Source organism: Populus euphratica, unplaced genomic scaffold, assembly GCF_000495115.2.
Source record: "Populus euphratica unplaced genomic scaffold, PopEup_1.0 scaffold714.1, whole genome shotgun sequence".
Taxonomy (NCBI): Eukaryota; Viridiplantae; Streptophyta; class Magnoliopsida; order Malpighiales; family Salicaceae; genus Populus; species Populus euphratica.
In genome coordinates, this window is record NW_011500272.1 from 156,703 (window position 1) to 184,177 (window position 27,475).

The window sequence follows — 27,475 nt, forward strand, 5'->3', positions numbered from 1 at the left end:
GACGTTGATGAGTTAGTCCAAAAAAAGGGTGAGAAAGAACTATCTATTTAGTTGCCCAATTTATAGGAAGAAATAAAAGCGTGGTTAAAACAAGAAAATAGGATATATCGAGAGAAATAACATGCATATATGACTTTACATTTGTAGGATTGTTTCCTCCCCTTTAACCTCCATCTTTGTTGAAATTTATGTCTTATATAGAATATTTATGTGTATAATATTTAGATGAATGGTGAAATTTTTATTAAAATTCTTTTTGTTACAGAGATACATTTATGCTATGAATGTGATTTTTGTTGTTGTTGTGAGTTTAGGGTGAGATAAAATACATTTGCATTTATTTAAACTAAACAATAAAAAAATAGTGAAACGTTAATGGAATCATCAATGAACATGGAATTCCGTTGGCCATTTCATTGGAAATATTTGCATAAATTTTGTTGGAAATCTACAAAAAGTTTAGGCATTTTCAATAAAATATGCAATGGATAATTCGATGGCATTGAAGATGCCAACAATAAAATGACCAATAAAAACTTATTTTTTTAATGTAGATATCCTGTTATCATTTTCGTTGGTATTTGAATTGCTAATGAAAGATAAATCTCGAAACATGCTAATAAAATGTTTTAGTTAATAATTCTATCAACAATTCATGCATCAATGAAATGTTGTTCTTAATGCTGATAAAATATTTTTAATTTTTTATTAGTGAATATAAACAAATCATAAACACATTTTTCATTGCTGAGAAGAGAGTAATACCTTTACTTTAAGATGAAATAAGCAGAATAAATTAACATAGTTTTTCCTGCAATTTGCACAACCTATTCGCTATATGTATATAGTTCTGTTGTAATAACAATAAAAGAACTTAGGCAGAAGGTGTTAAAAAATAAAATAATAAGTACCGGCACGTAAAGGATGATAGCGTAATCATGATGGTGATGATTTTCATGTACGAAGATTTTGCTTTGGGTCTTTGTTTCTCCTTCTATATTGTCAGTAGAGAGCAGCCTTTCTTGGTTTCCTTTTTCTTTCTTTCTTTGTTTTCTTCTTCTTTTCTTTCTTTCCAACATGGACTGTTGAACAGTTAGTTCAGTTGAGAGCCACTAGACCAACCTATAGGCATGTAATAATAAAGTAAAAGAGCGACCACATAAGATGATCTCTTGGTCCTCTTATAGAAAAGAACATAAGGGTAGCTTCAAGCAATCATGATGATGGCAACGATAATGATAGTGTCTGTGGGGGTTTTGTTTATTCTCTGGTCCTACCCATGATGATCCTGGTTGTCAGGGTCTGGCCAGTAGGAAGAGTACTTCAACCACTCTGCCTCTTGTGGGTTTGTAATGGATGACTCCTGCAATAAAACGCAAGCTTGTGAGAAATAACTAGGGCTCTGGTTTGAACAGAAAATTTTCACTTAAAAACAAAACAAATGAAGCTGCCTCCTTTGTCCTTTCAATCTCCTCCACGATAAGATTGTCTGATACTGTATTATATCGAGAGGACACGCATGATAAAAAGCTTTGATGTCGCTATCATCAACCTTTCTTATATAAAAATATTTTGTTGGAAACATCGAATCTTTCCTCTTGTTATTCAATTTTTGTTTTTAATTTCTCTCTCTGGCATATTTTATTTTATTAAAACAAATTAGATAGATATATAATAGTGTTGAATAATCTATTTAAAAACCCAGAAACTTATGTTACTGGGCTAAACATCAAGAATCTGTTTGTAACACACCTAATTTTTCTAACTTAATTAGAAAAATAAGGATGATAGATTTTGAATTTATGATAGCTTGATAAGAAACTATCTCAAGGAAAAAACAAAACATAAACGATGAGGTTTGAAAACAAAATTATATTATTTGTAGCGATTACAAGAATTTGTAAATTGACAAAAGAAGGCGTTTCAAAATCTTAGTTTTTAGACAAATTAAAATGGTCTGAGGGATTTTGATTCGAATTGTGTTCTGCTTTAATTTTGGGCTACATTTCTTTTCTTTTTCTTTTTCCTTAGCAAACTGATATATAACACCCAAACTAGGAAAAAAATGTTTATCATTCATCCTCATTTGAGAGGAGAAGGAAAGGTGCAGCCCTTGCCTGTTGCAAGGAATTAAGCAACTGTTAGTAAGTTTGTGATTAAGTTAATGTTTTTAATTTCAATTTACACTGTAATATTGAAATCTTCAACAAATATAATGAAACCTTCCTAGTGAAGTAATTAACAAAAAGGTTCTTCCTAGGCTATTAATGCATGCATCATATTAAAACCTCAGAAGCATGAAAGGAAAAAGAAGAAAAGAGAAAAAGAAAAGGTTTCTGATTCCATATCTTTAGTTTAAAAATAACTGTAATCTCAGATTCTCAGCCAGTAATAACGAAAATGGTTTTAAATCAAATTGCTTTTCTTTTTTATTTTAAATATATAAGCTTTTTCACCTTTTCTTTATTCTTTTCCTTGCTGGAATTTATGGCAAATGGATTTCAGGGTCAAAAAGTTCATACTCACTTCTTTTACATCAGTTGAAGTGCAACCCATTATGAGTTCCTCCAAACCAGATGCAGACCTCCCTCCAAGTTTATGATGCTGCTGCTGCTGCTGCTGTTGGTGCTGCTGTTGCTGCATTCATTTATCCACAATATATCAAGAAAAAAAAGAAGAAAAAATCATTATTAAACATCATGTCCTCAGAGAGTTTTGTAAAGTAAGAAGACAGTTTATGGCACCAACTGAGTAGGCACTAAAAGTTACTACGTAATTTCCCAATATACAACAAAATAGCCAACACCCCTTTCTTCATTTGAGGGTGAAAATTTATTCAGGGAACTTTTACTTTCGATCCCCGAATTCCTCCTAAAATTAAAAAGGAACAAAAGAAAAACACAGAACATAAAATGCAACTAGCAGTGCATTAATTCTTGGGCGGAGAGAGAGAGAGATAGAGAGAGGAGGGGGAGGTAGAAAGAGAGTCAAGATGCCGTTGCTGGCTCCGATATATATCACCATGGCTATCAACTTCCTTCCCTGACCTTCCCGCACCATGTCAAACTCCATCTATGCATGGTTTATTTCGTTTTCTTTTTCTTTTTTTTCTCGTTTTGCCCGAGAGATAAGTATTTTAATTTGACGAACAGTGTCCTGAACCTTGTGGTGACAACTTTATGTGAACTGACGTGCATTAAAATTTCATGTTCCAGTGCGGAGAAGTTTGGTACTGTTGGGAAAAAATAAATAAAATTGGGAAGTCATATTAATTAGAATGTGATTCAATTTAGTTGTCGTTAAATTTGAAAGAAAGTTGAGGACATGTAGTTAATAATTAGGTTGATCAGCTTAAATACCTGGATTTCGTTTTGAAGCATTAGTCTGGATACATTATATGGGTCCTCATCAAGAATGATGGAGGTGTGGTGGAGGGGAGGTGGAGAGATGATGGTGGAGATCGGATGGGAAGGCCTGCTGATGTGGAAGGCCGCCGTCGCAATCTGGTGATGCACCGTCTGGTGGTGGTGCTGCTGCTGCAGCTGCTGTTGTTGATGGGGATCATGGGCCACATGATGTGGCCTCTGATGCTGCTCCTGAATCTCATCGCATGTGCCTGACGCCGAGGCTTCCCTTGCTACTGAAGCCTCTCTTATCCCCACCTGAAAAGGACGCAACCCCAATAAGAAGTTTGATAGTTAGTCCATTTTCAGACATCTTCTAGTGAAGATCTATTTTTTTTTACCTTCGGTTCCTACTTCACTTTTTTTCCCTCTACATGCCTTTGCTCACTCTATCAGTTTTAATTTTAATATCGGTTTCGTTTTCATTAATGTGCACTGAAACTCACGACTCGGTCTCTTCGGTGGTTTAGTTAGCTGACGAAGATAATCAAGTGAGGTTCAAAGAGATTTTCATGCTGAATTTGCAAGCAATGGTCAAAGAGAAAAGTAACTCTAGCTAGAGTTTTATTTTATTTTTTAATTTTTTTGGTTTATTTCTCTTTCTTTACTTTCATTTATATATCTTGCGTGATACATGAATATTAGAAAGATGCTAGAAACAAGAAGGGCGTTGCATTCATCTCAATTTTTACTATTTAGAATACAGTGTCTTTCTATGTATATATGTGTGTGAGCGCGCGTGTGTGCAGTACATGCAATATTGTCTGTAAATGCTTTGTTGATGCATACATATACGAAAGAATGTGTAGAAGATGTGTGTGTGCGCGCGCGTGCGCGCGCGTGAATGAAAAACACATATTATACCTCATCGAAACTCTTCCTGAATGGAGTAAAGCCAAAATGATCAGATTTCAATTGATGAATATCCAAGGCAGTGCAACTTGATATTGACACAGCAACTGGCCCAGTTCCTGAGATTTCGTCTCTTTGAGGAATTATTTCTTTAGAAGAACAACTCCCACTACCACTGTCTCTTCTGCTGCTAGGTTCGCTGCTTCCTTCACCAATGGTTGCACTTCTATCAGTGTAATTGCATTGCCTTGGCTGTGTCTGATAGAATATCTTAGAAACCACAAGCTCTCCTTCTTTCTCTTCTTCAAGCTGACCAAGGTGGTACTGATGCATGACCCAATTAGTCTTTTCGGGTCTTCGATTTTTGCCAAAATTGGTGTAGAGGACTAGGATTTTCTTGCACCCTTTTTGTTTCCCATTCACCATGACTGGCCTTGTCTTGCCTGTTTTGTGCCACCTAGTTTCTCCACCTTGCAAGTCACATTCGGTTTGAATTTTTCTTCTCTTTCTTGTTCCAGTTGTGTAAGCTTTTGAAGGTCTGTGGAAGAAATGCCTGCTTAGCCCATCTCTTGTGACTCCTGCATGGAAAGATTACGGGGAAATCAAAGTTAGGTTCGCTTAGGTGCAACAAACTGCGACGCCATAGTACAATTCTTCCAAAGTCTTAACAAATTAACAAGAGAAGGATATATTTAACGCTTGTAGCAAAGCCTGCCTATATATATATATATATATATATATATATATGTTACTAGGTTTTAAATTATTTTTAATTTTAATTTAAGAATATATTATATAAAATGTCAAAACCTAACAACTTTGAACAAACAATGGAGAGAGATAGGTGATAATTGTTTTGAAAATCTTGACCTGGAAGTTTCTCAGGATGGGTATAACAAATCCCATCTTCCCCTTCGATTGTAGGGATAAACTCATCTATCAGAGGGTGAGACCTCATGTCTTTGGCCTCTACCTTCGCTTCAAGGTGTTCTATAAGCTCTTGGTCTGTTGGATCAAATTTCACTCCTGCTGGTAGACCTAACCAATCCTGCAAATTAACTCCACTCAAATCAAAGTTAAAACAAAAGCTCAACTTAAAAATCTAAAACGAACAATTTTTCCCAAAGAATTAATTTATTTATGCCCAAAAAGAAAAGGGAAGATGGGAAAAAAAAAATCTGTTTCGAAGGAATGAATATCAGGAGATTATCCATATTACCGGCTTTCCTTCCAGCTTGTGTCCACACCCAGGGCACTGCTTGGATCCACACAACTGATGCTCTTCAAGCTTTGCATCGATAAGATTAGAGCTGCTGATGGAAGCCATATTACTCTTAGTAGTCATGGCTCGTTTTCGATCACACAGCTGATGCTATATTATATCTTCCTTCTCCCAAACGTATAACTCCTAAAATCTTTCTTCAATTTATCAGCTCGGAACAACAGCTTGCTACTCATATCCCCGCGGCTAGCTATATATCTATACAGCACAAATCATGAGTTTGAGATCTGTTGAAATGTAAACTAGCAAGAGGGAAAAGAGGAAAAACAGTACATAATTGATATGTACATACACTCCTAGCTAGATGATCATAATTAATATGGTCTTGAAAACCAAAATATATGGATGAAATATGATAAGATCAAAAAGAAAACTATAGTAATGCTAGATATTGATTGAACGAAGAACAATTAAATTAACTCAACAAATATAATACTTTCAACACAAAGAAAAGAAGAAGAAGAAGAAGAAGAAGAAGAAGGACTTCGTACCCAGATGAGAAATTAATATTCGCAAAACAGAATTATAGATATAAAATATCTTCGTTAAATAAAGGAAAAGAAAACTAGTTGAGGTAAGAGAGGATAGAAGAGAGAAGGAAATTAAAAGAGGAAACTGTGGCCGTGGGATTTAGCTATAAACCTGCTGCTTTAACCATGGAAATCACCAGAAATCGCTCTCTCTAGTTGCCACTTTAACTGAAGCCAGTGAGATAAAGGAAAAGTAGCTAGGTACTCACCTTTAAGAGCCTTTGTTAATTTAAGTAAGCTGCTGTAAGCAGTTTATACGAGATAGAAAGAAAGAAAAAAAAAAAAAAAAAAACACACACACACACACACAGAGTTGGATTTTCTAAAGCTTAAGAACCTTCTCTCTCATACACCTTTTGTTTTGAGGGCTTGACTACAAAAGCAAAAGGCAAGAAACGGATTTCATAGCTGTTATTTAAGCCACCCATTAAAAAAACATACATCTATATAATAAACAATAATCATAATATCAAGAAATTGAATTAGGTAGCCGAAAGGTCAAGGGCTTAAGGCAATTTGTATTATTTTTAAAAAAATTTGAGTTAATATTTTGAGATAAGTATGAGAAAAAGTATGAAATTATTCTGAATTTGTAGACTCATGAAAAGGGAGTATTTTTAAGATCATAACAGTGGAAACTCAATCTTTCACGTGTAAAAAAAAAAAAAAACACCTACACCATGCATCTGGATTTATATGCTATATTAATTCATTAATTTAACTATGGAAAAGCATATATATAGTATATTATTACTTTAATAAAAACCTAGTGTATAAGTATCTTGTTTTAATCTTTAAAATTGTTTTCTACTAGTATATAATTCGACTAGTTTGTATCTTTGTGGCTCTAAAGGGGGGTGCAGATATTTATCCACAATTGATCAAGATAGAGAGAAAGGAATATGTAAGTGCCAGCTACCTCATAAACAAGGTTTTTGCATGGTCATATATACTTAATTTTTGTTCAAATTTGGCATAAAGGATCAAACTTTTTCTTCTTCTTCTACGGGAAAAAAAAAAAGAGCAAATTTTGTCTAGAGAGAGTACATATCATGGAGAAAGAGAAATACAGGGAAAAAGGAAGGTCTGCTCACATGGGTTTTGGGCTAGAGTGCTTATTACGATCATGATTCTTTCCCATGAATGCTGCACACAGGGAGAGAGAGAGGGGGGGGGGGGGGGGGGGAGAGAGAGGAATTACGAGGTTGCTTGATATGCAAGGCAAATAAGCAGTGTACTTGATGGACCACCACCAGCCCTCCTTATTATAACTAATATAGTTTAAAATCATTATATACACACACAGATATATACATGCATGTATAACAGTAGTAGCCTCATGTGGTTCAGTTTTCACTTAATCCAGTACTAATTCTTCCTTGATTTTTTAAGAATTAATTATAACTTAATACCTATCATACTTTATAAAACTAATTAATTAATTTTCATAATACAACAATTATAAATGTAATTTCTAAAGTTTTCAATCCATTAATAACTTGGTAACCTCAAGAAGTTAGTTTGTTCCCTTCTTTATTTTTATTTTTTTATATAAATCTTGGAGTTAGAATCCAAATGAATTTATTAAATTCATTTGAGTACATCAAGTTGATATCGGGAGAGGGGATTGTGCTCTTAAAATCGTTATAAGAGAAATTTAATCTTGATTGATACTCTTACCGTCAAATAAAAAATAATAACTTGATTTTTTTCGTTATATATATTATTTTATTATTATTTTTTGACAAATACTAAAAGGGAAAGAAAAGGAGGTAAGACAACAAATTTTAATTAGAAAATAAGGCATTTCTGAAAAGTAATTGAAGATGGTCAATGCTAGTGAAAAAAAACTTTAATTATTTTTTATAATAGAGGAACTAATTAATTACTTTTGATAAATTATGGGAAATAAATTATAATTAACTGTTCTTTGTGTTCTTTATGTTATTACTATAGCTATGAACCCTAGCTTTGCTGGATAAGTTGAATCTAAAACCCATTGACCCTGGGCTGGGCTTGTGTTGGACTGGGTTTGAAGGTAGACAATTTAGAGAATTGAACCAATCAATATGATCATACGTGATTGCATCAAAGAGTACAAAAGAAATTGTTTAGAGTAGGATTTGAACCTTGTTTTGTTTTTATTAGCTAAAATAGTTTTATTAACCTTGGATATTATATATGCAGTTTTATATCAGAGATTTTATTTTTTTATTTTGAAAATAACTCATGTTGCTTATGGGATTTAAATCCATTCCCTCTCCCTCTCCCTCTCCGTATAATCTCCCACCACCACCACTAATATTTGGTTACATAAGAGAGATTTTAATTCGAGATATTGAAAGGAGAAAGGATACTAAAAAGAATTGAGCTACAACTCATTATTAATCGGCTATAAACACACCTATGATTCAATATTATAATCAATATACTTATCCATATTAATTTACTCATTAATTTGTTGATATTGTGAATTCACCAATAGCCCAATGTCTAAAGTCAGGTCTTGATCGAATCTCACCATTCTAATAATTAACTAGATAATTGTGTAAACCAACATGTAAATATAAAAATCTAGGTAAAAATAACCCGACAAGCAATATAAATTTGGGATGAAAAGAAAAATAATAAATGATATAAATATTAAAAAATATGATTTGAAATGAAAAGAATAGTCTCCATGATTTATAGATGGGTACCTACAGGAATTATAAATTTTAATTTAAAATTTATAATAACAACAAAACCGATAACGGGTTTTGATGAATAAAAAAATAAAAAAATAATATTAAGAAATTAATATGATAGTGAAAAATAAAGGATAAGAAAGTATTGTACAAAATAAAATAAAAAAAATGATGGTGTAAGCACCAATTAAAAATCAGTTATGTTACCGTGAAACAAGTTTGTAAATAAAATAAATAATGAAAAGATATATAAAAATATCTTGGGAATAAAAAAATCATTTCAAAGATCTATAAATGACTTATGTAAGGATGTAATGAAGAAAATCATATTTTTTATTGAAATTTATAAATTGACTAATTTTATGTTATTGCTCATAACTTTTAATCTAATAATTATATCAGATTGAAATTTTATGTGTAGTCTTCTAGCATGTTTGCCTACTTTTATTTCAAATCAGTTCAGTTGAAGTTCAGGAAGATTTTAGATTTTAGATATAAAAACCAAGTAAAGTGCATAAATAATACAAGACATAATAAACTAGTGGCAAAACTATAAATAAGAGGAAATCTCCTCTATTTAAAAGTTCTTTTAAATGAATAATGTTACACCTAGATATAGTGGCGACCATTTAAAAAATTATATCTTGATTGGAAAAAAAAAAACAAATATTTAACATCTTGTTCTTTTAGGGGAAAGGTTTTGTTCAAGGAGTTGTCACCTAGTATTATGGCCATTAGGATCCTAACTGGTCAATAAAGATTCTATAGTACGAAATTGGTTACATAAAAAAAAAGATGCTATCATCCCTTAAGCGTCATACCTAAGGTAGACTACATTACTGGTTTTGTCTAAAATTGTTAAGAATTTGTTCTCATTTTCCTTTATTTTTTTTATTCTTCCTTTCATGTTCCTGACTCTAGCGTCAGAGAATAATTCCTACGAATATTTTTAACTCTAGTGTTGATAAATATCACACAAATCCAAAAAAATACGATACTCCCAACTCTAGCGTTAGTGAATATTTTCACAAAAAAGGAATTTGAATAAGAAATTTTCTATGTCATTTTTTTCTTATTTATCCTTTATTATTATTTGCCCTTTTTAAATGGAAGTAAAAAAAAACATTGCACGGCATATTTGCATTTAATAGTAGTAGTCCACAGATTTAGCACATCTATAAAAAAATACAAACACAAAAAAAAAGTGCGAAAAGCTCACAAATAAATCAACAAATGTCCCTGAATATGTTTTGAATTTTCTGTTATCAAAAAGGAATTTGTTTGGTCAAATATAAAATTAGAATGAGTATAAAAATTATGGTCAAGGTATAAGAATGTGTTTTATTAGGCATAACCTTAGCAAACATAATTTGAACAAGCTGGGCTTAAAGCCCAAACCCAGCCCAAGCTTTTTTTTCATTTTGGGTTGGATCTAGCCTAGCCATGTAGGCTAAGCTAGACCCAGTCAAACCAGCAAGGTTACTGGTTCAAACTAGCTAAACCGACCTGGTTACTAGTTCAAACCAATAACCCGATTACTATATTTTTCTTTGCAAGTGTGCGCGAGCTTCTCATATACCCTTGCTACAGGAAAAGGGTAATTAAAAGTGAAGTAACAAAATTTTCGACGCCTTTCCTATCTTTTCCTTCCACCCACCAAATTTCACATTATCTGGCCTTTTACAACTCCTACTATAGGTAATATTCTGAGTAGTGTTTGGGCTGGATTGCAGGACAAATTCTGACTTCTCTTTTATAGCTAAACTTTGAATTTGAAAACCGCAGATTTAGGTCTTTCCTTATTCATGAAAGTTGAAGGCCTATTTCTTATTTTTCCATCCATATAAACCAAACTAAAACCCAAGATCTATAGCTTTAGATATGATCTAATGACTGAACAATGTTTGAATTTGAATTGAATCAACATTTCCTTTTTAAACTTAGTATTTTCTTTGTCCTTTCACTTTCAATAATTATTCACAACAATCAACCTTTAAATTATAAGATATACCTGCATTTAAAATAAGCATTTACCATAAATTAAAGGTATCTTATATTATCAGACTTGTTATTATAAAACATGCTCTAGTTAAGGAGCTAATGATGATTCAAGTGCAAAATGACGATATAAAACCTTGATAAAAATACACTTTTAAATACTAATCACTTGTTAAATGGTTAATCTAGATTTATGTTGTATAACATTTGGTACAACAAATACTTGACACTTTCATAGCTCAACCATATGATAAAACCGACATTTGTGCTATGAAAAGAACTTGAATTGTTGTTAACATAAGTTATAATTATGAATACCTGACAAGATTTATAGTATTAGCATTATTCAAAAAAGATAACTAATATAATTATGTTAACAATTTATAATCTGATTGGAACCTTCTTTATTTGTGGTTTCAAGTTGAGTAATATAAAGCGTTTATACTATACTTGTTTGAAATACCATTAGTGGATCCTCTAACCTTGATATTTTTTATTATTATTTAATCTTCACATTAATCTTAAATCTCAAAGTCCTCATAATTTTTTATTATTAACATTATTTATTGTTGTTGTTGTTGTTGTTATTTATAATTTATGTAGTTAACCTCCATGTGGTTTGACCCTAGTCTTGCTGAGCTATTTATTACTTCGACACTCCAACACTTGGGGGAAGACATCAATATTTTAGTCATGTCACGACCTGCCTGATAGGAAGAAGCAATGCGAAGGATTTCGTGAGTGGTCTCACTTTTCCAAGTAACCTGCCCCATGAAGAATAAAACACGAAAATGGTTTCATGAGTGGTCTAATTGTTCTAGACGACCTGCCCAATAGGAAGAAGAATTGCGAAGGATTTTGCAAATGGTCTGATTTTTTCAGGCGACCTGCCTAATAATAAAATGTAAGGAAACTTGCAAATGGTCTCATTGTTCCAAGCAATGGTGAAAATATAGAGAGTTGCTTCTTTTTTTTTTATAGAAGTGGTCTCATATAATAGGTGACCTATCTAGGTGGAAAAATACAAAAAAAAAAAAGGTTTCATTATAATATGTAATGACACGATCAAAGAGTTGATGTCTTATCCCAAGTGCAGGAGTGTCAAAGTAATAAATAATCTAGCAATACTGGGGTCGAACCATAGAAAAGTTAACTATATAAGTTATAAATAATAATAATAATAATAATAATCATAAAAACAACAACAACAACAACAATGATAATGGTGGTGGTGGTAAAGATGAGTTAAAGAGGACTTTGAGATGTCAGATTAATGTAAAGATTATACAATGATAAAAACAAATGTCAAGGTTAGAGGATACACTCATAATATTAGAGATAAGTAAAGTATAAACTCTTTATAAATTATCAACATGATCATATTAATCATCTTATTTACGTAACACCATACTTATAAATTTTATTAAGTATTCATGATGCTAACTTATGTTGACCATAAATCAACTTCCTCTTATAATAACGATGTCGGTCAAAGACCACAATCAGAATTTGGCAGTGTTCTTCATAAAAGTTGTTGTAAATTATCTTTTCCTTCCACCTACAAAATATCAAATCATTTGGACTTCTAAAACTCTAGTTATGGATAAAACTCTGAGTAGTATTTGGGCTGGATTGCAGGACAAATTCAAACTTCTCTTTTGTGGCCAAACTTTGAATTTGAAAATGGAAAATTTAGGTCTTTCCACACCCATGAATGTTGTAAGCCTATTTATTATCTTTCCATTCATATAAATTAATGTGAAATCTAAGATCTATAGCTTTAGATATGATCCAATGACTGAACAATGTTCGAATTTAAAGTGAATCGACATCTCCTTCGTAAGTTTAGCCTTTTCTCTGTTCTTTCACTTCCAATAGTTAATCATAATAATCAATCCTTTGAATTGTGAGAATACCTGTATTTAAAATAAGTATTTATCATAAATTAAAGGTATCTTATATTATCAGACTTGTTATTATAAAACATGCTCTAGTTAAGGAGTTATTGATACTTCAAGTGCAAAATGATGACATAAAACCTTGATAAAAATGTACTTTTAAGTACTAATCACACCCCCTAACCAGCTTATTACTAGTCCCTAGTAATCAAAGTGTTAAAATAGAAAAACAATTTGCAAGTTCTCTAAAGTAAGACATTCATCATTTAATTTCTATTACTCTATCCAAATAAATAAACTCTCATTAAATTTATATATATCTGCTTCATATTGTTGAAACAAGATATTAATAAACCTTCTTCCTTTTTTTTATGTGCTCAATGTATAAAAACATAGATGATGGAGCTTTTATTAGAAGAAAATAATATTCTGTTCTAATATATAAGGTTAACTTTCTTGGGTTGGGATTATTATCTTATATATATATATATATATATAACTTAAAACACAAAGCATTTTTAACCCATATAATGAGCTTTCAGCTAATGACTCTCAGACCAGTTGTTCTTAGGGCATTAGGTGTTGAGACACTCCTTCAAGCTTAATAACAAGGTCTCATACGTAGATAGTGCAATATTTGATTCCTTTAAGCTTTTCTCCTCGACCTATGTAACAAGCATTGAGTCAATAGCTCCCAAGTTAGTTGACTTTAGGATATTAGATGTTAAAACACCCCTTCAGGCTTAATTGTTTAGGTTAGGGAAGCTACGAAACCAAACTTATCTACGTTTTTATTTATTTATTTTATTACATTTATTATTATTATTATTATTGCAAATTATATACTATCCCTTTCCTTTAGTTGTTACCTTTAACAAAATAATATAAATAATGTAATAATCTAATATGCAACCCATAATCATATATTAAAGTGTGTGTATGAAAATAAAGATTTAAAAATACTTGTTAAATAAATATATGAGCAGAAGCAATAGATAATAATGCGAGAATTTATAAACCTGAATATTTCAAGAAGTATTATAATAGACCTTGTTAAGAATGTTTACTAGAATGCATCTTAAGAGTAACTTTAATAAAAGAACTCCTTGACTCTGCCATCCTAGTAAAAATGATTTTGCAAATAGAAAACACAGCTCGTAATTTTTTTTTTGTAAATATCAACTACTACCCCTTCCCCCCAACCAAAACGAAACATTATCCTCAATGTCCTAAGGTAGAAAGATAGAGTATAGAAGATATCACCTAAAACAACGAACACTGACAAACCTGAAACACACTTAAACAAATATAAAAAGTAGCAAAACAAAATAATAAAACACAAGGTTTCATGACACGACTAAAAGATTGATGTCTTCTCCCAAGTGCAGGAGTGTCGAAGTAATAAATAACCCGGCAAGACCGGGGTCGAACCACAAGGAGGTTAATTGTACAAATTATAAATAATAATAATACAACAACAATAACAACAGCAACAACAACAACAATAATAGTAATAATAATAATAACAATAACAATTGTAATAATAATAACAATAATAATAATAATAATAATAAAGAAAAGAAAAAGAAGAAGAAGAAGATGATAAGAACTTTGAGATGGAATATTAATGTAAGGATTAAATAATGATAATAACAAATGTCAAGGTTAGAGGTTCCACTAATGGTATGTCAAATAAGTATAGTATAAACTTTTATCATTATTCAATTGAAAACCACACACAAAGTAGGTTCCAATCAGATTATAGATTGTTAACATGATTACATTAGTCATCTTACTCGATTAATGCTAATACTTGTAAATCTCATCAAGCATTCATGATTATAACTTATATTAACAATAAATCAAGTTCCTTTCATAGCTCAGGTGTCGGTTATACCATACAGTATGGGCTATGAAAGTGCCAAGCATTTGTTGTACCAAGTGTTATACAACATAAATCAAGATTAGTCATTTAACAAGCAAAGTATTAAAGAGTGAACAAGATCTTAACAAGCAAAGTATTAAAGAGTGAACAAGATAACAAATACAAAACATGTTAGTATTAAACATTAAAGTCCATATTAAGTTTACACTATACTTATTCTTACACCATTAGTGTAACCTTTTCACCTTGACATAATAAACTTAGCTAAACATAATAAAAGAAAGAAAAATAAATAAACAAAATAAGAACATAAACAAGATAAAAGTTAGCTAAGTAAAGGAAAGGAAATGAAAGGCATAAACTTGTTATTAATGAAAGCAAAGCATAAGCAATACAAAAAAATACAAAGAGAGAAAGCAAAAGCATGATCTTGATCTGGAGATCAAGATGCCTAAATGTATGGCAAATGCCTCCTTTTATAGGCCAAAATTGGGAACTATTGATTTGATGACTAATTGATGAGTGGGTGGCCAACTCTTGACTTGGTGACAATCCTTATCTTCTTTTGTCTGCCCAAAATGTCATTGATAACGTCAAAACTGGAGCCACTCAAAAACATGAAAGTTGTAGGAAATTGTCTCAGGTTTCTTGTGTAAAACATTCAGCTCATTTGGACTTCTAGAACTCCAGATATGGCTAAAATACTGAAAAGTGCTCGGGCTGGAGGACAGATTCGGGCTTCTTTGTTGTTGCTACAATTTGGACTTGAAAATGACCTTTTTAGATCTTGGGCTCCATATGAAAGTTGTAGGCCTATGTCTTACCTTTTCATCCATATAAAGTAGACCTAAATCTGAGATCTATAGCTCCAGATATGACCCAATTACCGAACAATATTCCAGTTTGGATTGCACCGACATCTCTTTTCTAATTTTGGTCATCTTTTTGCCCTTGCAATTTATGTTCTTAAAGTCATCAATCAATCCTTTAATTTATGTGATAGGCCTGCATTTAAAATGAACATTTACCACAAATTAAAGGTATCTTATATTATTAGATATATTAGTATAAAACATGCTTTAGTTAAGGAGTTATTGATACTTCAAGTGCAAAATGATGATATAAAACCATGATAAAAATGCACTTTTAAGTACTAATCATTTCACAAATGAAGGCTCAAATCCAATGTAAACCTTTTACTGCTGTCCTTAGTTGACCAATTTATACGACTCATGGAAGAATCAATTATAACAATTTATACGACTCATGGAAGAATCAATTATAACAATGAAAGATTGTAGTTGGTCAATCAATTGTTCAGTAGTAGCAATAGAGATTATGATTTGTCATGCTGAATATGTTAGGAATTCTTGTTCCACGGTATGATCAAGAAACGACAACAACTTATCATAATAACATTAACATTTAACAAACCTATGGGTTTATGGTGAATGTAAAGTTGGGCCTAAAAGAAAATATGAAGATCTCTTTCAATGTGCCTAGACCACCTAGCAAGGCAATGAAGACATTAATATGTTTAAATATTATATTCATTTAATCAGACATTATGGAGACTTGTAGTTCCTCTCCAATAGTTGTTCCAATAATATCTCCATTCGCTAACACTTTGAGGACAACCCTCTTGACTACCTCCTAAAAATACATTTATTGATACATCCCTCATTAACCCAAGGCTGCCTCCTCCATTCACCAAATGAATCTTTCTTGCAACTAATACCTGACCATGATGATTTGTTGATTCTAAAAACTCTTTTTCTTTCCTAGGACTAGATCCACCAAAAATACAAATATTTCATATTTGATAACTTAAGGAACTTGTCATTTCTACACACTTTGATATCTGTGGAATGTGTGGATTGAATAGAAATGAAGGGAAGGAAGAGAAGAATTTATAGATGAGAAAGTGAAAATGCAATCATACCACCTATATGTAGACCAGCTAGAGTCTCTCTCTCTCTCTTTTTTATTATTATTTTTTTTAAACATGTGTATGTACAAGTAGTTAACATGTGTATATACATGTAGTTGTGATTGTGGCTCATATCTTTCTTTGGTTTTACATCCAAGAACGACTTAAACGCCCTTTATGGGTTGGGGATAGGCTTCCCATATAGTTTTCTTAAAAACTGGCAAACAGGGTCTTTTTTAGTCAGATTCCCAAGACTATATCTAGCATGTATGATGCACATCTTCACTAGGATGCATCTCAAGAGTTAATAGAAGATTATCTAAAGACTCCTTACTCAAGCCATCCTAAATAATGACATTTTGCATTTTGCATTACAAGACTATATTTTATCTTCACGATTTATAGATACCATTTCTAAAGAATGACATTTTGCATTACAAGTCCATCTAGCACATCTGTGACAAACTTTCAGTTATTTTGCATGATGTTTTTTTGCAAAAATATTTTTGCTCGTTCTAGGCATGTATGAAATGAAAAAATTGGAGGACTCACTTGATAATCAGAGCTTTACTTTAATTAGCCAGTGAATAACTTCAGGAATTCCATGGTTTATAAACAATGTCAATCTTGCACATCTAACACAGTAAATTTTTGTAATCGCATTCTGAGGCTGAGTAGGAAAATACTTTTTAAATTTTTCAAGAGTGGTGTCCATTTTCAAATGAGAAAAAATGTAAAGAAGGGAGAAATAGCAAAAAATTGAATAAATATATACACAGATATCAGCTATTATAGAAAATTAAAAGAATCGACTTAAGTTATAGAGTACCGTTATCTACCATTTGACCGGGGTGGGAAAAAAAACTAGCAAAACAAAGGTCACACTAAAAGAAAACACAAAATCAATGTGAGAAAAAATATCAATTTTTATATAAATGATCACCTAATTCAATAGAGTCATTTTCAATTGAAAAATTATCAAAGTAAACTTTCAAACAATGTCCATTTACCTTGAAAACATTACCATTCTTTGGATTCTCGATATCACAAGCCCCATATGGATACACATGTTTCACAATAAAAAGGACCGCTCTATCTTGATCTTAGTTTTTCAGGAAATAAATGAAGTCGAGAATTATAAAGTAAAACTTTTTGACCAACATTGAATGTTTTTCTCAATATTTTCTTGTAATAAAACTCCTTGATTCTTACTTTATGAATTCTTGAATTTTCATATGCATCATTTCTTATTTCTTCAAGCTCATTTATTTGTAATTTTCACAACTAACTAGCATCATCAAGATTTGAATTGAAAGCTTTAATAGCCCAATAAGCTTTATGTTCAAGTTCCACAGACAAGTGACAAGATTTTTCATAGACTAGTCTATAACGTGACATACCTAATGATATTTTATAAGTAGTTTGATAAGCCTAAAGTGCATCATTAAGTCTTAAAGACCAATCTTTCTTATTAGGGTTCACTATTTTCTTCAAGATCTGTTTGATCATCCTATTAGTAAGTTCTACTTGTCTACTTGTTTGGGGGTGATAAGGGATGACAACTTTGTGTGTGATTCCATATTTTTTCATTAAAGACTTAAATGACTTACAAAAATGTGTTCCACCATCACTTATCATGGCTCGAGGGATTCCAAATCTACTTAAAATATTTTCTTTTAAAAACTTTATCACTTTTTGTGATCATTGTTTCAACTTGGAATTGCCTCTATCCATTTTGCAATATAATCTACTACGACTAATATGTACAAAAAACCAAATGATGGAGGAAATGGACCCATAAAATCTATACCCTAACAGTCAAAGATCTCGATGACAAGAATAAGATTTAAAGGCATCATGTGATGTTTTGAAATAGATCCCAACTTTTGATAACTTTCACAAGTCTTGCAGAATACGTGTGAGTCCTTGAACATAGTGGGCTAGTAAAATTCACTTTCTAAGATTTTTGTAGTTTTCTTTCTTGATGAGAAATGACCCCTACATGCCTCAAAATGAAAAAAATTTAATGACACTACTTACCTCATTGTCAGGAATGCATTTTTGAAATATTTGATCACGATAATATTTAAATAAATAAGGGTCATTGTAATCAAAGTTCTTCACTTCGTTTAAGAACTTTTTTTTATCTTGGGTAATCCAATGAGTTGGCAAATATCTTGAAACAAGAAAATTAACAATATTAGCAAACCAAGGATTGTAGAGACAAAAAATAAGGATTCATCAGGAAAGTAGTCATCGATTAATGTGATGTCAGATCTCGAGTCTATTGTCAATCTTGACAAATGATCCGCGATAACATTTTTATGCCTTTCTTGTCTTTGATTGTGATATCAAATTCTTGAAGTAATAAAATCCATCGTACTAGTCTAGCTTTAGAATCCTTTTTTGAAAAAAGATATTTCAAAGCTGCATGATTACTAAAAACAACAACAGGTGAACCGAAAAGATAAAACCTAAATTTTTCACATGCAAATACTACTGTAAGTAATTCTTTTTTAGTGGTGGTGTAATTGATTTGAGCACTATTTAAAGTTTTACTTGCATAGTAAATCACGTAAGGTTTCTTATCTTTTCTTTGTCCCAAAACAATACCCACAACATAATCACTAGCATCACATATTATTTCAAAAGATAATGACCAATCAGGAGGTTGAATAAAAGGAGCACAAGTAAGCAAGTTTTTAAGTTTAACAAAGGCTTTTTCACATTGTTTAGTCCATTCAAAAATATTTTTCTTTGTTAAAAGGTTACATAATGACTTAGATATAACAATAAAATCTTTGGTGAACCTTCTATAAAAACCAGCATGTCCTAAGAATGATCTAACATCTTGAATAGATTTTGGTGTTGGCAAGTTGGCAATTAACTCGATTTTAGATTTGTCAACCTTAATTCCTTTCGATGAAACAATGTGATCAAGTACAATGTCGTTTATTACCATAAAATGACATTTTTTTCAATTCAGCACAAGATTATTCTCTTCATATCTGCTCAAAACCTTTTCTAAGTTAGTCAAACAATCATCAAATGAATTGCCAAAAACAGAAAAATCATCCATAAAAATTTCAACAAAACGTTCAACCATATCACTGAATATGCTAAGCATGCATCTTTAAAATGTGACTGATGCATTATATATCCAAAAGGCATCTTTCAATATGCAAATGTACCAAATAGACATGTAAAAGTAGTATTTTCTTGATCTTCCAATACAATTTCAATTTGCTTATAACCTGAACAACCATCTAAAAAACACTAAAATTCATGACCTGCAACTCTTTCTAGGATTTGATCCATGAAAGGTAAGGGGAAATGATCTTTTCTAGTCATTGAATTAAGTTTCCTATAGTCAATGCATATGTGCCAACCAGTAACAGTCCTAGTTGGAATTAACTTATTTTTCTCATTTGTTATCATAGTGAATCTAGACTTCTTGGGTACAACCTGGATAGGACTTACCCATTTGCTATCAGAAATAGGATAAATGATTCCATTATCTAGAAGCTTAAAGACTTCATTCCTCACTACTTCTTTCATATTAGGATTAAACCTTCGTTGCATTTCTCTAGAGGGTTTAGCATTTTCCTCTAAATAAATCTTGTGTATGCAAATCAAAGGACTGATTCCTTTTATATCAGTTGTGGTCCATCCTAATGCATTTTTTTGCATTTTCAGAGTTTGTAATAACTTACCTTCTTGATGTGCATTAAGTTTGGAAGAAATTATTACTAAAAAAGTTTTATTTTCTCCCAAAAATAAGTATTTGAGATTGAATTATAATAACTTCAAATCAGGTTTTGATGGTTGAACACACGAAGGTATAGACTCAATTGATCGTGGTGCCAACTCTTTAATTTGTGGTCTCTAATTACTTGTTTTTTATTCTTCCTGAAAATAAACCATTTGCAAATTCTTAGATTCATTAAATTTAATTTCACTAGAAATAGTTTCAAATTGATCGTGAACTAATTTTTTAATAAAGTCCACTTCCTGTAAATCATTATTATCTTCAGATTGCTTGCAAATGTTGAAAATATTCATCTCCAATGTCATGTTTTCAAATGATATCTTCATCAGTCCATTCATACAATTAATCAATACGTTAGAAGTTGCAAGAAATGGATGTTCTAAAATAATAGGAATTAAATTACATGCTTCAACAGTTTGTGTATCCAGGACAATAAAATCCACAAGATAAATGAATTTATCAACTTATACTAACACATCTTCAACTATTCCTGTAAGCACTTTTACAAATCAATTAGTGATTAGTACTTAAAAGTGCATTTTTATCAAGGTTTTATATCATCATTTTGCACTTGAAGTATCAATAACTCCTTAACTAAAGCATGTTTTATAATAATATATCTAATAATATAAGATACCTTTAATTTGCGGTAAATGTTCATTTTAAATGCAGGCCTATCACATAAATGAAAGGATTGATTGATGAATTTAAGAACTGAAATTGAAAGGATAAAGAGATGGTCAAACTTAGAAAAAAGATGTCGGTGCAATCCAAACCGGAACACTATTGGGTAATTAGGTCATATCTAGAGCTATAGATCTCCGATTTAGGTCTACTTTATATAGATGGAAAGGTAAGACATAGGCCTACAACTTTCATATGGAGCCCAAGATCTACAAAGGCCATTTTCAAGTCCAAATTATAGCAACAACAAAAAAGCCCGAATCTGTCCTCCAGCCCGAGTACTGTTCAGTATTTTGGCCATATCTGGAGTTCTATAAGTCAAAATGAGTTGAATTTTTTACAAAAGAAAGCTGAGATAATTGTCTACAACATTTATGTTTTCGAGTGGCTCCAATTTTGATGTTATCAATAATGTTTTGGGCAGATAAGAGAAGATAAGGATTGTCACCAAGTCAAGAGTTGGCCACTCACTCATCAATTAGTCATCAAATTAATAGTTCCTAATTTTGGCCTATAAAAGGAGGCATTTGCTATGCATTTAGGCATCTTGGTCTCCAGATCAAGATCATGCTCTTGCTTTCTCTCTTTTTATTTTTTGTAATGTTTATGCTTTGCTTTCATTAATATCAAGTTTATGCCTTTCATTTCCTTTCACTTACTTAGTTAACTTTTATCTTATTTATGTTCTTATTTTGTTTATTTATTTTTCTTTCTTTCATTATGTCTAGCTAAGTTTATTATGTCAAGGTAAAAAGGTTACACTAATGGGGTAAGAATAAGTATAGTGTAAACTTAATATGGACTTTAATGTTTGATACTAACATGTTTTGTATTTGTTATCTTGTTAACTCTTTAATACTTTGCTTGTTAAATGACTAATCTTGATTTATGTTGTATAACACTTGGAGGACAACTTCGGGCTTCTTTGTTGTTGCAATAATTTAGACTTGAAAATGGCTTTTTAGATCTTGGGTTCCATATGAAAGTTGTAGGTCTATATCTTACCTTTCCATCCATATAAAGTAGACCTAAATCTGAGATCTATAGCTCTAGATATGACCTAATTACCGATCAGTGTTCCGGTTTGAATTGCATCGACATCTCTTTTCTAATTTTGGTCATCTTTTTGCCCTTGCAATTTAAGTTCTTAAAGTCATCAATCAATCCTTTCATTTATGTGATAGGCCTGCATTTAAAATGAACATTTACCACAAATTAAAGGTATCTTATATTATTAGATATACTATTATAAAACATGTTTTAGGTAAGGAGTTATTGATACTTCAAGTACAAAATGATGATATAAAACCATGATAAAAATGCATTTTTAAGTACTAATCACACCCCCCAAGCAGCTTATTACTAGTCCCTAGTAATCAAAGCGTTAAAATAGAAAAACAATTTGCAAATTCCACAAAGCAAGGTATTCATCATTTAACTTCCATTAATCTATCCAGATAAACAAACTCTCGTTAAATTTATATACCTGCTCAATACCTCTTAACAAGATATTCATAAACCTTTCTTTTGTGCTCAATGCATCAACACATAATTATGAGGCTTTTCTTGGAAGAAAACAAAATTTTTGTTCTAATGTTTAAGGTTAACTTCCTTGGGTTGGGATTATTATTTTTGTCTTTTTTTTTTCTTCTGTTTTTTTTAAATATATATACATATAATTTAAAAACACCATGCATCTTTAACCCATGTAACGAGCTTTCGGCTAATGACTCCCAGACCAGTTTGTTTTAGTGCATTAGGTGTTAAGACACCCCTACGAGCTTAGTAACTCGGGTCGCAGATATTGATATGTAGATAGTGCAATGTTTGATTTCCTTAAGCTTTTCTCCTCAACCCATGTAACAAGCGTTGGGCCAATAGCTCCCAAGTCAGTTGACTTTAGGGTAGTAGGTGTTAAAACACCCCTTCGGGCTTAATTGCTTAGGTTAGGGAGGCTACGAAACCAAACTTATCTATATTTTTATTATCTACATTTTTTTTCTTTTTTTTCTTTTTTTTTTAATTATATACAAGCCCTTTCCCTTAGTTGTTACCTTTAACAAATGAACATAAATAATGTAATAATCCAATATGCAACCCACAATCATATGTTAAAGTGTGTGTGTGTAAATTAAGGTTTAAGAATACATGTTAAATAAGTATATGAGCAGAATTAAGTGATAATAATGCGAGAGTTTGTAAACCTAAATATTTCAAGAAGTATTATGATAAACCTTATTAAGAATGGTTACTAAGATGTGTCTCAAGAGTCATAAAAGTTCTGCTTACTCTGCCATCATAGTAACAATAATTTTGCACATGCTTTATGAAATAGAAAACACAATTTTTTTTTTTAGCTATTACCCTCTCCCCCCAACTAAAACAAAACATTGTCCTCAATGTTTAAAGATAGAAAGATAGAGTATAGAAGATATCACCTGAAATAACGAACACTAACAAACCTAAAACACACGAAAACAAATAAAAGTAACAACAAAACACAATAATAAAACCAAAAGACACAAGTTTTTAGAAACTAAAATTCAAATCGCAGTTGTGATTGTGGCTCACATCTTCCCTTGGTTTTACGTCCAAGAACAGCTTAAACGCCCTCAATGGGTCGGGGATAGGCTTCCCATCTAATTTTCTTAAAAACTGGCAAACATGGTCTTTTTTAGTCAGATTCTCAAGAGTAAGTCGATCATATTCTTTATGAAATAATGGCGATAAAACATGAATTACACGATGCACATCTCCACTAGGATGCGTCTCAAGAGTCAATAGAAGATTATCTAAAGACTCCTTACTCGGGTCATCCTTAATGAATTGTATTTTATCTTCACGGTTTATAGATACCATTCCTAAAGAACGACATTGTGTATTACAAGTCCATCTAGCACATCGATGACAGATTTCTAGTTGTTTTGCACGACGTTTCTTTGTAAAAGTGCTTTTACCTGTTCCAGGCATGTGTGAAATGAAGGAGTTAGAAGACTCACCTGATAATCGGACCTTTGCTTCATTCAACCAGCGAATATCTTCAGGAATTCCATGATTCATTAACAATCTCAATCTTGCACATCTAGCGCGGTAAATTTTTGTAATCGCATTCTGAGGCAAAGCGGGAAAATACTTTTTCAATTTTTCAAGATTAGTGTCCATTTTTAAATGAGAATTAGAAGAGAGATTCAAAAAAAATTGCACAAATATATACACAGATATCAGTTATTGTGGGAAACTGAAAGAACCGACTTAAGTCACGGAGTACCGTTATCCGCCATTTGACCGGGGTGAGAGAAACTAGCAAAAATCACTCAAAAAGAAACACAAAAACAATGTAAGAAAAACAAAATAATCAACCTTTATCTATAAGATCATTCAAACCAGTTGATTCATTTTCACTAGGAAAATTATCAAAATAAGCTTTCAAACGATGTCCATTTTCCTTAAAATCATTGTCATTCATTGAATTCTCAATATCATAGGTCCCATAAGGATTGTTCCATCTTGATCTTAGCTCTCTAGGTAATGAATAGAGTTGAGAATTATAAAACAAAACTTTTTTACCAGTATCAATCTTTTGACAATTTTCACACATTTTGCAGAATGCATGCGTGTCCTTGAACATGGTGGGCCAATAAAATCCATTTCGAAAGATTTTTATAGTTGTCTTTTTTTACGAGAAATAACTTCCACATGCTTCAGAATGACAAAGTTTAATGACACTACTTACCTCATTGTCGGGAATGAATCTTTGAAATATTTGATCAGGACAATATTTGAATAAGTTAGGGTCATCACAATAAAAATTCTTCACTTTGTTCAAAAACTTTTCTTTGTCTTGACTACTCCAATCAGTTGGCAAATCTCCTAAAGCAAGAAAATTGATATTTTTATCATACCAAGGCATTGGACTAAGAGAAAGTAAGGATTCGTTAGGAAAGTAATCATCGATTGGTGTGATGTTAGATGTCGAATTTGTTGTCACTGTTGACAAAAGATTCGCATCAACATTTTCGGTGCTTGTTTCATCCGTGATTTCTTCCTTAGAATAAATCATTTGCAAATCTTCAGATTCATCTAACTCATTTTTACTTAAAGTAGATTTAAGTTGATCATAAACTAATTCATCAATATGATCTACTTCTTATAAATCATTATCATCTCCAGGTTGCTTGCAAATGTTGAAAATATTCTTCTCCAATGTCATGTTTCCAAATGATAGCTTCATCAATCCATTCCTACAATTAATCAATGCGTTAGAGGTTACAAGAAACGGACGTCCTAAAATAACAGGAAATGAATTACATGCTTCAATAGGTTGTGTGTCCAAGACAATAAAATCCACAGGATAAATGAATTTATCGACTTGTACTAACACATCTTCAATTATTCCTCTAGGCACTTTTACAGATCTATCGGCAAGTAAAAGAGATATAGAAGTTGGTTTTAACTCACCTAGATTGAGACTCTAAAAAACTGAATATGGAAGTAAATTCACACTAGCACCGAGATCAAGTAAGGTTCTTTCAATTTTATGCTCTCCAATAAAGCAAGAAATTGTTGGACAACCAGGGTCTTTATATTTCAAAGCATTATTGTTCTGAAGAATAACACTTGTTCGGCTAGAAAGACTTTCTTTTTCACATTCAGTTTCCTCTTTACAGTGCATAGATCTTTCAAAAATTTAGCATAGGAAGGAATCTATTTAATAGCATCCAGCAAAGGTATATTGATCCTTACCTGTTTGAAAATTTCAAAAATTTCAGAGTTGTGATTGACTTTTCTTTGTTTGGTCATGGCATGAGGAAATGGAAGTGCTGGTGAAGAATCAGTATTTTCTTTGTAATTTTCAGATTCAACCCCTTCCTTCTCCTTAGAGATTGACTCATCATCTTTCTCATAAGGTTCAAGAGAGGGTTTTTCAATAACCTTACCACTGCGCAGAGTAGTGACTGATTTGACTTGATCCAGGTGGTGGCTTCCGGAACTACTTGCATTTACATTGTATTGCCCCTTGGGATTTTGTTGTGGTTGAGATGGAAACTTACCTTTCTCTTGGAAACTGAGAGCATATGTTAATTTTGCAAGAGTATCTTTAAAATCTGTCATGTTTTGAGCAAGTTGAGTATTGATTGTCTCTTGCTTTTCAATGAATGCATGCAATGTTTCCTCAAGATTTCTTCTAGGAGGTGGAGCATAAGGAGGTGCATATCCATGAGAATTTTGGAAATTGTGGTGTACTTGAAATAGTGGTTGTGAAGTTTGTACATTGTTATTATCACTCTTCCAACTGAAATTTGGGTGATTTCTCCAACTAGGGTTGTATGTTTGGGAATATGGGTTGTGGTTGGCCCTTTGAAAACTGTTTAAAGCTTGGGCTTGTTCATGGAGACATTCCTTAAAAGAAGGCAAAGTTGGACAATCGTTGGTTGAGTGTTCATTTGTTTCACAGATTTGACACACAATGTTTTCAATAGATTTTAATTGACCACTCTTTTTCAATTCTAGTGCCTCGACTTTTCTAGCTAAAGATGCAAACTTGGCTTGAAAGTCATGATCTTCCATAAGGTTGTACATACCTCCACTAGATGTATGAGGTTGAGTTTTACTCGGTGCCTCATAAGTACCCGCGGTGTCCCAATTTTGAGCATTTTCAGCTAATAAGTCTAAGTACTCCATTGCTTCAGTAGGGTCTTTATCTTCTAAAGTTCCATTGCACATCAATTCAACCATTTGCCTATCTCTAGGTGTTACCCTTCATAAAAATATGAAACCAATCTCCATGTTTCAAAACCATGATGAGGGCAAGTACTAAGCAAGTCTCGATACCTCTCCCAACATTGATAAAATGTTTCTCCTGGTTTTTGAGTGAAAGTGGTGATTTGTCTTTTGAAAGAGTTTGTTCTATGAGATGGGAAAAACTTCTTTAAAAATTATTGTTGCATTTCATCCCAAGCACGAATGGATCCTGGTCTTAAATTTTGTAGCCATGTTTTAGCTTTATCTTTTAATGAAAAAAGAAAAAGCTTTAATCTGATGGTGTTTACGCTACAATTTAAATTATTATATGTGTTGCAGACCTCCTCGAATTCCCTTAAATGCAAGTATGGATTTTCCAATTCTAAGCCATGAAAAGAAGGTAAAAGTTGAATAATACCTGGTTTAAAATTAAAATGAGATACATCGGGAGGAAAAACTATGCATGATGGTGCACTTGTTCTTGTGGGATTCATGTGGTCTCTAAGTGTTCTAGCACGGTTATTCTCATTATTCTCATTATAAAGTGATTGATTATCTTCTTCGGCCATATTTTTTGAAAATGATGAGGATACCCTACAAAGTCTACCACTTGATGTACGTAACCACACTCTTATGCACATGTAGGAATAAAATAAAAGGAAGAAGAAAACAAAAGAAGAAGAAACAAGAGAAAAGAAACAAAGTTATATACAAGAAAAGTGAAAAGAGAAAATAAAATAAATATTATAATTTATACAAAACTTACCTCCCCGGCAACGGCGCCAAAAACTTGACACGACTAAAAGATTGATGT

The 27,475-nt window shown here is 31.9% G+C and overlaps 1 protein-coding gene and 1 long non-coding RNA gene across 7 annotated transcripts; one reads left to right on the forward strand and one right to left on the reverse strand.

Moving 5' to 3' along the window:
- Window positions 1–724: 724 nt before the first annotated feature.
- Window positions 725–6,484, reverse strand: NAC075 (NAC domain containing protein 75). Of its 6 annotated transcripts, none has more exons than XM_011008967.1 (8): window positions 6,278–6,484; window positions 5,476–5,736; window positions 5,127–5,304; window positions 4,269–4,834; window positions 3,360–3,662; window positions 2,527–2,637; window positions 1,278–1,363; window positions 725–1,122 (listed from the first exon to the last, which is right to left on the reverse strand). In XM_011008967.1, exons 2-8 carry the CDS (start codon window positions 5,599–5,601, stop codon window positions 1,113–1,115), a joined length of 1,380 nt encoding a protein of 459 aa, XP_011007269.1. In that variant the 5' UTR covers window positions 5,602–5,736; window positions 6,278–6,484; the 3' UTR covers window positions 725–1,112. The 6 variants fall into 6 exon arrangements, with proteins under 6 accessions (XP_011007269.1, XP_011007268.1, XP_011007270.1 ...); XM_011008966.1 differs by lacking the exon at window positions 6,278–6,484 and adding an exon at window positions 6,181–6,271; XM_011008968.1 differs by lacking the exon at window positions 6,278–6,484 and adding an exon at window positions 6,030–6,271 and having other exon boundaries at window positions 2,527–2,616.
- LOC105113003 (uncharacterized) lies at window positions 3,670–23,047 on the forward strand. The gene is made up of 3 exons (XR_839871.1): window positions 3,670–4,220; window positions 9,369–9,373; window positions 23,037–23,047. It is a non-coding gene; the product is annotated as an uncharacterized LOC105113003 (long non-coding RNA).
- Window positions 23,048–27,475: the final 4,428 nt, after the last annotated feature.